At 37.4% G+C, this 12,328-nt stretch overlaps 1 protein-coding gene across 7 annotated transcripts in view; it reads left to right on the top strand.

Annotated features, from left to right (window-relative positions):
* The window catches only part of pard3aa (par-3 family cell polarity regulator alpha, a), a 516,002-nt gene that overhangs the window by 386,372 nt on the left and 117,302 nt on the right, over nt 1–12,328 (top strand). For 4 of the 7 annotated variants that reach the window (XM_089125816.1, XM_089125819.1, XM_089125815.1 and 1 more), the window contains one exon: nt 4,431–4,559. The exons of the other annotated variants lie outside the window; for them this stretch is intronic. In XM_089125816.1, coding sequence (XP_088981942.1) covers nt 4,431–4,559 — 129 coding nt within the window. The remainder of the gene's footprint in view (nt 1–4,430; nt 4,560–12,328) is intronic. 7 annotated transcript variants of the gene reach the window in all.

The following is a 12,328-nucleotide window of genomic DNA, read 5'->3' as shown; positions in this document are numbered from 1 at the left end:
TGGTTATTTCCGTGTTAAAAATATTCATATTATCACAGAAGTAGTACTAGAATAAATTTTCTTAGTCTGGATATAATCACTGATGTCTACGGTAGCGATTTAAATTGTGTGAATCATCTTTTGAAAGTAACGTAGCGCTTCAAAAAACGGTTATATCGATTGCATCATTACGCCACCAGGAGCTGACATTGTCATCGAATCATTCATTCAATAGATTTGTTCAAATATTTATTCATCCAGTAATGAAACCAATGAATCATTTATGAGTGAGTCATTGAATCTTTCACTTAAACGGTTTAGATTAATTGAACATTTTAAATAGACTGCAGCAATTAAAATTTTATCAGAACCTCTTTTACATTTCGTTATGTTGTTTAGTGATCTGTTCAGAATCATGGGAGGATCATGATCTCTGTTTGAATCATCCTCAGTTTGTCCAGAATCGTGCAGCTCAAGTAGATGGTCTGAAAATTATTTATTTGATTATTATTATTTTTCGAATTTGTCATTTTTTAAGCCCATAAAATTGGAATTTTGCTGCTGTTTCAACACATTCTCATCCCACGGCGTCATTTGCGATGCTTTTGCCCAAGCGTAGACATCCAACACACATGGCACCCTTTAGCATCAATATAACATGGGGTAGGTCTGGGTTAGACCACTAGGAGGCGCTTTCTGGCCCATATATATCTGCATCTCACATAAAGGGCGCCATGTGTGTTGGATGTAGACGCATTGGCAAAAGCGTCGTATATGATGCCTTGGGATGAGTACGGACTGGCTGTTTTTGCAAAATTTCACAAAAATCACACAAAAAAATTTACGACGCAGAATAAACACACATTAAAATATACAAAATTTCTCTTCTGGGAAAATCAACCAAACATATTTGCATCGTGTCTTACAAATTTTCCATTTTTCAATTCATAATTGAACAATTGAATTATCATATCCAAATTTGAGAATGCCCCACCCTGTGGCATCACTTGTCGACCCGACGATCAAATATTGCACAATTCTTGGGGGTTTTAGTAAGAGATTCTTGTAAAGATGAATGATTGTGAACACAAACACTCACTGTGAGGTTGAGTTTTGTAGTTTTGATGTTTAGTAAAATGAAAGATGTGAACTGGGAGAGAAGGTCCACAGAGGAACTGTCTGCGCATCAACTAAAAGCAGTCATGTTGTTCATTACAGTGTCTCGGTAGTTTCAGTCTCCATTTGTTAATGACAATTACCCTTAAAGCCTCAGGCATTGTAGAGATGAATAAAATACCGTGGTCACTCCCCAGGGAGGGTTTGGAAGTACAGCCGTGGTCCATTTCATCTGCAAATAGACGTTGACTCCCATAGGAGTTTTACTGTAAGGGTAAGATCATTTGCATTTGTTTGAGTCCACGATGCTTTGAAAGAGACGTTTGTGTGCCGTCGAGTTTCGAAGTTTGAAATAGTCTCATCGATTAGCCTCCAAATTCCTCACTGGCCTCTCGGCATATCTCTCCGAGTGTCATTTTAAGCGAGGGATGGGCTGCGGAGAAAGACATGGTGAAAAGGGAGATTATTTAAGGAGAGTTAATGAAAAAGTCCTTGAGATGTACGGTGGGTTGTCAGCGAGAGCTGTGATAGATTGAGCCTCGCTGTTATTAGCATGCGCGCGGCAGACTTTTACGCCTAGACCCGGGCCATTTGTTGATTAATTAATCAGGTAATGTACAGTATCGGAGGGACAAAAGTGGAAAGTTTGGAACCAAAAGAGAATATCTCCCACATTCCCGTGTTGGATCCAGGAGTCGTTTGAGAAATGTGCCTGTGTAAAGTAGAACAATAAACATATTTGGGGAAAAGGGTTTCCCATTTCATGAATAAATTCAATCCAGAGGCACAAAATCAACCCCGTCTGAGGTAATTCTGTTGAGTTTGGGGGGGGGATGTGTTCTTGGGGTCTCCAGTGAACCTTGGCAAGAGAGTTAAGAATATAAACATGGGGTTACGGTGGTTAGTATGCTGTCGAAATCAGATTGATGGCTTGTGCCATCACGCTACTGACTTCTGAAGAGAGTTTTTGTTTGGTAATCAAATTTTCATAATCAATGTGCATGCAACATTTCAATGGAGGCGTCACGAGAAAGCAACTTAGTCAATGACAATGATTACTTTCATTGAATGGAAATGTACTTTTATTGGAGGCACTTATTCATATTGTCGCCCCACGGATTTGTACTCTCTGTTATTGTGCAAAATTTGATTATCACCCCCGGGCAATTCTGTTTACTGTATAAGACCCACACACGAATTAAGTGTGGGATTGGAAACGTATGTTGCGAGTCTTGCTTTGACTGGAAGACTGACCACAATCTACTTCCCTCGAGCCAAAGCTACTAGTGTGCAGGAAATGACATCACTCAGAAGCACAGTATTTTGAGACGTCGTCCTCATGCCTCGAAGCTCTTTTGAATCCCAAAGGGCAAGTGTTGATAACCACACAGTGTTGTTTCATTGACTGAGAAGCCTGTCTCTGCCACATCCTGTCCGAAGGCAGCACAAGTGTGGCCATTTAAGATTTCAATCAGGAAGGGACAAAGGTTGAGGAAGTTAGTCGAGTAATGTCTTTGGGGAATGATAACACACATGTATATGTGTACAACATCTCAAAAGTGCTGTTTCCTGGTAATCCCTTGACAAAGGCAATGCTAACCAGGGTAATAGTTAATAGTATTCAGTAACACTTCCTTTTATAGTCCTGTTGCCCATGTACATATGTACTTATTATAGTAATTACAATTACTAGGTAATAACTAGGTACTAACCCTGAACCTACCCCTATCACATGTACTTACCTTATATTAGCCAGTACTTTCTAGGTACAGTAAGTATTGTAAAAAATATATTCAAGATTTGTTATCACAACATTTTTTCTTTTGTCAAATCAACTTTATAATAATTTATTTAGTTGAGATAACTTATTATTTTGAGTTTCTGATGATTAAATTAATCTCCTTCATTGTATTAACTCACTTTTTCCAGTTCAATCAACTTAAAATTTTAAGGCAACCAGGTTACTTACTTTTTTTAAGTTAAACCAACAATATTTTTTTACAGTGCATAAGTACACGTAAGGACTGTACTGTAAAAGAAAGCGTTACCGTATATTCTCAAGTCAATGAAAGTTAAACTCGATCTGGCATAGGGTATCACATTTACCTTTGTACGATGAAGTTGTTCCTCAGGCAAACTGTTGATCTTTGAATATGTGAATTCGTCTTGTTTATCAATATAAATCTGCCGAGTTTGGAAGTTGGGTTTCATACATCGCTACACTATTGTCTATGGACCTTCTTTACTCACAAAATGTTGTTGAATTTTGTTTACCTTTTCATTAATGTGATTGTGAACACACCTTTATGTTGATTACCAAAGAAACAAATACAATTTAACTTGACCTTCATTTTAATTTAAGAAAAAAGGCTTGTGGTGTTTTGTTATGGCCAATTGGATGTACAGTAGTTTTAGACAGACAATGTTAGTAAGCAGTTTTACACATTAAAATCATGTTAACATGCACATTTGTTTGTCTTGTGGCTAAACTATTGAAACAGTGTGTATTTTAACTAATATGAGTATTGTGATTAATCACATCTAACAAAAGTTTTTGTATGTATATATATATATATATATATATATATATTAGGGATATATATATATATATATATATATATATATATATATATATATATATATATATATATTAGGGCTGTCAAACGATTAATCACTATTAATCGCATCCAAAATAAAAGTTTGTGTTTACATAATATTTGTGGGTGCACTGTGTATAATTATTTATACAATAAAAATACACACACATGCATGTATATTTAAGAAAAAAAGTATTATTTATGTATAAAATATTTATATTTATATATTATAAATTATATATAAATTTATATACACTATATATATATATATGAAAATATATCTTAAATATATACAAGCAGGTGTGTATATATATAAAATAATTATACACAGTGCACCCACAAATATTATGTAAACACATTGTTTGGATCACATCGTTTGACACCCCCTAATATATATATATATATATATATATATATATATATATATATATTACAGTAGTATTATTTAAGATACCTGCTCCTCTTTTTTTATTTTATTTTTAAGATTAGATAATACTGTTTATATTGCAGACTTATTGACAAAATGGAAGGGATGCGTTGAATCTAAAGTTGTCATACTTGGCCGTTCCTCTTTTTGATACGTCAAGTATTCTGACAGTTTAATTTCCTCCAGGTATTCCAGTGCTCATATTGAAACGGGGAACAAAGAAAGAAAGGTTTACTCCTTTAACCATCTCAAACACAAACAATCTAGAAGTCCATCTCAATTCATCCCACACTCTGTCTCTGCCGCCACAGGTTTGGCAAAAACCGCAAAGACGAGAGGCAAGGAGACAAGATGGAGCGGAAGGGGTCCGGCAAGAGCAAGATGGAGGAGACTCAGGCCACCGACGAGGAGATGCGGAGAATGAGGCTAGAACAGGAGAGGTGAGCGTCTGCGTCCCGGTCCCCGTAAAAAGCCTCTCAATTAAACCTAACCACCGCTGCCCGGAGAATTAGCAAACTGTCTAATTAAGTAAATGGCGTCCAGGGAGGTAAAAGTTCTGGGAAAGCTCTTAGATGGCATTGGTGTAAACGGTCGAGAGCTTTTATAACGGTGCATTAAAATGATCACGTATGGATTGTTTGTTTCTTTTGTGCTCCTGAACGGAAGGAAGCGGCCTGATAATGGAGGCTCTTTGGGGCCGTGGACTAAATGGAGGCCTTTCGAGAGGGGACTGAATGAATGAAAGGGGTGTTGTTATTTTTGTTACAGCGTGAGACACATTTTCACTCATTTAACTTCCTCTCTCTCAAATTATTATTGACGGGGCTTCTAGGCAGATGTTCTCTTCTCTCTCTCTCTCTCTCTCTCTCTCTCTCTCTCTCTCTCTCTCTCTCTCTCTCTGCCACACACACACACACAGATGAAGAAAAGCAGTCATTTTAATTAGATAAAATCTAATATAATGTAATATAATATAAAATAATATAAATTAATATAATATTATATAATATAATAGTGTTTATATTATTATATAATATTTAGTTATTTTATATATACAGTAGAGATCCATTTGGGGATATTTTATCAAAATATGAGGAAATATATATTTGTTTAAATATGAGGGAAGAACGATACACTAAGGTTGGTAAAGGTATTTATCTTCCAAAACTATTTGGCAAAATATAAGCAAATTGTTAAAAAAGTAATTCATACTTTTATTCAAATGGGCTATATGCACGCATAAGTTCCGCATTTGACGTAAGGATGCTCGTCCATTTCCGGTTGTGTAGATTAAAGCGGAGGAAAACCGGAGAAAACGGGATTATGGCAGAGTCTTCAATATTTACTGTCCTCCCGTCTTTGAAACGAAACGTACATACGTTTAGATGTAATTTTATATATAGTTATGTTTATTTAATATCATTTTAAAAAGAAGCATAAACACAACGAGGGGTGTCTGTTTTATCTGTTTTTGTGACTAACGTTTCTTTAGTATAACCATGGAGTATAAAATTCAATATAAATTCTCTGTATTGCATTGGACTCTATGGTCGGCGGAAGTTATCGAGCATCCTTAATCCTTCACCGGAAATAACGCCGTGCATAGAGCCCATTAAGGCTGTCAAACGATTAATCGCGTTTAATCTCATACAAAATAAAAGTTTGTGTTTACATAATATATGTGGGTGCACTGTGTATAAATATTATATATATATATATATATATATATATATATATATATATATATATATATATATATATATATATATATATATATACACACACATGCTTGTATATATTTGAGAAATATTTGTATGTATATACTGTAAATAGATTTATATATAATTTATATTATATATAAATATAAATATTTTATATATAAATAATATTTTTTTCTTAAATATACATGCATGTGTGTGTGTGTGTGTGTGTATATATATATATATACACACAAAATAATTATACACAGACATATATTATGTAAACACAAACTTTTATTTTGGATGCGATTAATCGCGATTAATCGTTTGACAACCCTAATTTGAATAAATGGTTTACTTTTGACCTGTGTTTATCAGAGAATCCTGAAAATAAAAATGTATTACTGTTTCCACAAAAATATGAAGCAACTGTTTCCCACATTGATAATAATCATAAATGAGCATCAGATAATCATGTTAGAGTGATTTCTGAAGGATCGTGTGACACTGAAGACTGGAGTCTTAGGAATAAATTACACTTCAAATACAAATTCGTTATAATATCGCAGTTTTTATTGTATTTCTGTACATAATGTTCACATGTATTTGTAGAAATTGCCTTTTAAATGTGTTTGGATCAGCCTTCACACTATACAGCCATAAAACAAATGCACTTTGTTGGTGATGCCACATAATTGAAACATAACAATAGGCTCAAGCCCGTGTTTAGCGGAGGCTTCGCTCGGGCCCTGCGCTGACAGTAAGCCTGCGTCCACTCAAAGGAACATCTGAACCCTGTTTCCAAGCGCTCGTGTCGTCTCTGACTCTGGGAGCCGGGCTTTGGCCGCGGGCCCGACACATTGCCATGCAGCTCTGCCCCAAAGACAGCAGGCTTTCCAGCCCCTGATCTTATGTGTCGACCACCTGGAGCTCTTAGAGATCTCGGGAGAGAAGTGTTGGCCGGCTGCGATGCATTCGCTAACCCCTGCTCTTATTTACACTCATTTGTTTTTTCCCGCATTGTTTAGTTACTTTGTGCTGCTCTTTTTTCCTTTTCTCACCTCTGCCACTTTCCTTAAACTGATAGCGGGGAATCCTTCAGGGAAATCGGTCTGTTATAATAATAATCTGCCCGGCCGGCACACGCTGATGATATTCAAAGTCTCTCACCAGGGAGACTGACAGCTAGGAAAAACAATTACCTTATTTTTAAGGGTGTTATTACACACCGTGCTACAGGTTAGCCCGTCGTGTGTGTGAGTGTGCATACGTGCACTAGCTGGGGCTTTGATTGATTACACGAGACATGGGGACCAGGCCATTTCTACACACTTATGAAATTATAGATCAGGTGATAGGTGGCGCTGATGGCTATTGGAGGTGATGTTTCCAGCAGCGCTAAAACAAGCCACGGGGATCCGGGAAGAAGAGGACGCGGGAGCCAGCCTTCCCTTGACACGGCCGATCGTTAATTCCACCTGACGTTTTGACAGGGGCTTTTAGTGATCCAGAAGGAGAAGGCAGCTCAAAGGTTGGCTAGATTAATTTTCATAACGCGCCACCATTAGCCTATCTATTTCTGGCGAGGAGGGCACAGCCTGCTTTTTAGCACACCTGACCCTCAGGATGTTTATGAAATTCATCTGTATTGTTGATGACTTCATTCTCACAGAATCCTTTCAGCTTAGTTTTAGGCTGATGGTCAGAGTGATGTTAAAGGAAGAGTTCACCCAAATATGTAATTCTATCATTTTGTCTCTCTCATATCATTTTTGTGCCCACAAGCACATTTATACTGATATTATACAGATATTTATGCCCATATTATGCTGATATCGTTCAGCAGCAATGCTATTAAAATGGGAGAATATCAAATTGATTAATCACATAAAATATACTATTTTGTGTTTATATAATATATATATATATATATATATATATACTGTGTATACTGTATATACTGTATGCAAACAGTACCATACAGTATACAGCACTCGTATATATGTAAACATATGCTTTTATATTCTTGTGTGTATGTACATACATATATATATATATATATATATATATATATTTTTTTTTTTTTTTAATTTAGAAGAACAAGTTTTTAGTAATCAAACTATGTCCTGTAATGTCATATATATATATATATATATATATATATATATATATATATATATATATATATATATATATATATATGATGTTTTACTTCCACTTCTCCTGGAAACTTAAGTGAATATGTATTTTTGTATATTTTTGGAGTTTTGCAAAATATGCATGTTTACCCATTGAGCCTATGGTGAAACTCGAAAAATTAGAATATCGTGCAAAAGTTCATTTATTTCAGTAATTCAACTTAAAAGGTGAAAATAATATGTTATATAGACTCATTACATGCAACGTGAGATATTTCAAGCATTTATTTGTTATAATTTTGATGATGCTGAAAACCCCAAATTCAAAGTTATAATATTGTGAAAAGTTTTTCATGAGCTGAAAGCCATAATCATCAATATTATAACAAATAGAGGCTTGAAATATCTCACTTTGCATTTAAGTTGAATTACTAAAATACTTTTGGATGATATTCATATTTTTCGAGTTTCACCTGTATACATTGCCTATATGTTAAGAATTCATATTTTGGAAATTTTTCATTTTTGTGTACAGTTTTGTGTTTAAGTAATTGCGTGCAGTATGTACAGTGTCCTCAAAAAGCATTCGAACTCTCAAGACATTTAGAAAATTTTTGAATGCCATTGCACTAGATAACAAAATATCAAACCAAGTGCCATTTATTTGAATGACAAAAAGCACAAAAATAGGTTTGAAATGATATAACACTCAAACATTAGTGTAGGGTCATTCCTCTTCTGAACCCGGGGAGCAGATGACCTTGAGATGAAGTGCAATGCTTTTTTTAAGAGTGGCTTTTTTGGGATAGGAATAATATGAGATTAAAATATGCTCAGAAGCAGCACTGGTGCTCACAGAAGTGATTTGGAGTTAAATTGATGAAGTGTTGCCATCAGTGGCATTTGTTTTTGTCACAATCGAGTAAATTGTAAGCAGCTGCGTAGCAACTTCCAGCAATCCTTTGCTAGTCCTCAACAAACTGCATTTTCCGTTCCTCATCAAGGGCTTCATCAGAGCCTGAAGCTCCAGGAACATGGTGACCATTGTGGGGTCTTGTTTATGCCTGTTGCAGTCCTGTACACCATATGTAAGTTGACTGAGCGGACCACCATGGCAGGACGCCATTTACAGCATATGTGTGTGTGCTGGAGTGCGTGGGCAACATAACCGGCTAAAGATACACCAGTGGCTTTCATCCTCCTCTGTGTATTTACATTTGGCTGATCAGGCTTTCTACACACAGCAAAAATGGCCAGAGCAAACATTATGAGAATGGTAAACTACTTCTCATCCAGCATGTATCATGGCTATTAGCTTATCTTCCTGGCTCCATTAGTGTTCATAAGTGACTAGCACAGCTCAGGCTTCCTGACGGCCTCTCCAGTCTTCAGAAAAGCTTCCTCTGCATTTTGTTGAGTTCCTGAGACTGTAATGCTCAGAGACACGGCACTGTTATAATCAACAGCGGTTATCTCAACCAGCTTCCTCTTTTCTTCAGGCGGAAGCATGAACTTTGAGGGTTCACTGATTGTAGGGATTGAAGATAGCGTTTGTAACGCACTTCATCGTCAACTTTCCCAGCCAAAAGACTCACTATAACCCACTGTACCCACTATAAACCAGCCAAAAGACCCATTAAAACCCACTACAACCACTATTAACCAGCCAAAAGACCCACTATACCCATGATAAACCAGCCAAAAGACCCACTAAAACCCACTACAACCACTATAAACCAGCCAAAAGACCCACTATAACCCACTATACCCAGGATAAACCAGCCAAAAGACCCACGATAACCCACTATACCCACTATAATCCAGCCAAAAGACCCACTTTAACCCACTATAAACCAGCCAAAAGATGCACTATAACCGACTCTCTGTACCCACTATAAACCAGCCAAAAGACCCACTATAACCCACTGTACCCACTATAAACCAGCCAAAAGACCCACTATAACCCACTGTACCCACTATAAACCAGCCAAAAGACCCACTATAACCCACTTTACCCACTGTAAACCAGCCAAAAGACCCAACATAACCCACTTTACCCACTGTAAACCAGCCAAAAGACCCACTATAACCCACTTTACCCACTGTAAACCAGCTGAAATACCATCTATAACCCACTATACCCAATATATACCAGCCAAAAGACGCACTATAACCCACTGTACCCACTGTAAACCAGCCAAAAGACCCACTATAACCCACTATACCCACTGTAAACCAGCCAAAGGACCCACTATAACCCACTTTACCCACTGTAAACCAGCCAAAAGACCCACTATAACCCACTTTACCCACTGTAAACCAGCCGAAATACCATCTATAACCCACTATACCCACTGTAAACCAGCCAAAGGACCCACTATAACCCACTTTACCCACTGTAAACCAGCCAGAAGACCCTCTATAACCCACTATACCCACTGTAAACTAGCCAAAATACCCACTATATCCCACTATACCAACAGTAAACCAGCCAAATGACCATCTATAACCCACTATACCCACTATAAACCAGCCAAAAGACCCACTATAACCCACTTTACCCACTGTAAACCAGCCAAAAGACCCAACATAACCCACTTTACCCACTGTAAACCAGCCAGAAGACCCTCTATAACCCACTATACCCACTGTAAACTAGCCAAAATACCCACTATATCCCACTATACCAACAGTAAACCAGCCAAATGACCATCTATAACCCACTATACCCACTATAAACCAGCCAAAAGACCCACTATAACCCACTTTACCCACTGTAAACCAGCCAAAAGACCCAACATAACCCACTTTACCCACTGTAAACCAGCCAAAAGACCCACTATAACCCACTTTACCCACTGTAAACCAGCTGAAATACCATCTATAACCCACTATACCCAATATATACCAGCCAAAAGACGCACTATAACCCACTGTACCCACTGTAAACCAGCCAAAAGACCCACTATAACCCACTATACCCACTGTAAACCAGCCAAAGGACCCACTATAACCCACTTTACCCACTGTAAACCAGCCAAAAGACCCACTATAACCCACTTTACCCACTGTAAACCAGCCGAAATACCATCTATAACCCACTATACCCAATATATACCAGCCAAAAGACGCATTATAACCCTCTGTACCCACTGTAAACCAGCCAAAAGACCCACTATAACCCACTATACCCACTGTAAACCAGCCGAAGGACCCACTATAACCCACTTTACCCACTGTAAACCAGCCAGAAGACCCTCTATAACCCACTATACCCACTGTAAACTAGCCAAAATACCCACTATATCCCACTATACCAACAGTAAACCAGCCAAATGACCATCTATAACCCACTATACCCACTATAAACCAGCCAAAAGACCCACTATAACCCACTTTACCCACTGTAAACCAGCCAAAAGACCCAACATAACCCACTTTACCCACTGTAAACCAGCCAGAAGACCCTCTATAACCCACTATACCCACTGTAAACTAGCCAAAATACCCACTATATCCCACTATACCAACAGTAAACCAGCCAAATGACCATCTATAACCCACTATACCCACTATAAACCAGCCAAAAGACCCACTATAACCCACTTTACCCACTGTAAACCAGCCAAAAGACCCAACATAACCCACTTTACCCACTGTAAACCAGCCAAAAGACCCACTATAACCCACTTTACCCACTGTAAACCAGCTGAAATACCATCTATAACCCACTATACCCAATATATACCAGCCAAAAGACGCACTATAACCCACTGTACCCACTGTAAACCAGCCAAAAGACCCACTATAACCCACTATACCCACTGTAAACCAGCCAAAGGACCCACTATAACCCACTTTACCCACTGTAAACCAACCAAAAGACCCACTATAACCCACTTTACCCACTGTAAACCAGCCAAAAGACCCACTATAACCCACTGTACCCACTGCAAACCAGCCAAAAGACCCACTATAACCCACTGTACCCACTATAAACCAGCCAAATGACCCAACATAACCCACTGTACCCACTGCAAACCAGCCAAAAGACCCACTATAACAGTGTTTCACCACCTTTTCTTGTCATGTACCCCTCATACCCCAAGTGTTCATGGGTAAATCCTTGATTTTGTGTTCATTTTATTCCATATTCAACTGAAACCATTCGGCAGCAACGCTATTAAAATAGACAAATATAGAATCTGTATTTTATAACTGGATCTTTTTTTTTTACATATATTTGATGTATATTGCATTGTTATGAAGGATACTGAGGTAATGAGAGCAGTGTTAAATGAATATTTTTATGTTTAGTATTTGTTTTCAATTTAAGTTTTTGTAATGTTGTCATGTGATTTTATCACATGT

The sequence above is a fragment of the Pimephales promelas genome, chromosome 22, assembly GCF_988280905.1.
Source record: "Pimephales promelas chromosome 22, fPimPro1.hap1.1, whole genome shotgun sequence".
Lineage (NCBI taxonomy): Eukaryota > Metazoa > Chordata > Actinopteri > Cypriniformes > Leuciscidae > Pimephales > Pimephales promelas.
Note: the sequence above shows the minus strand (reverse complement) of the source record. Positions and strands in the feature narration are given on the sequence as shown.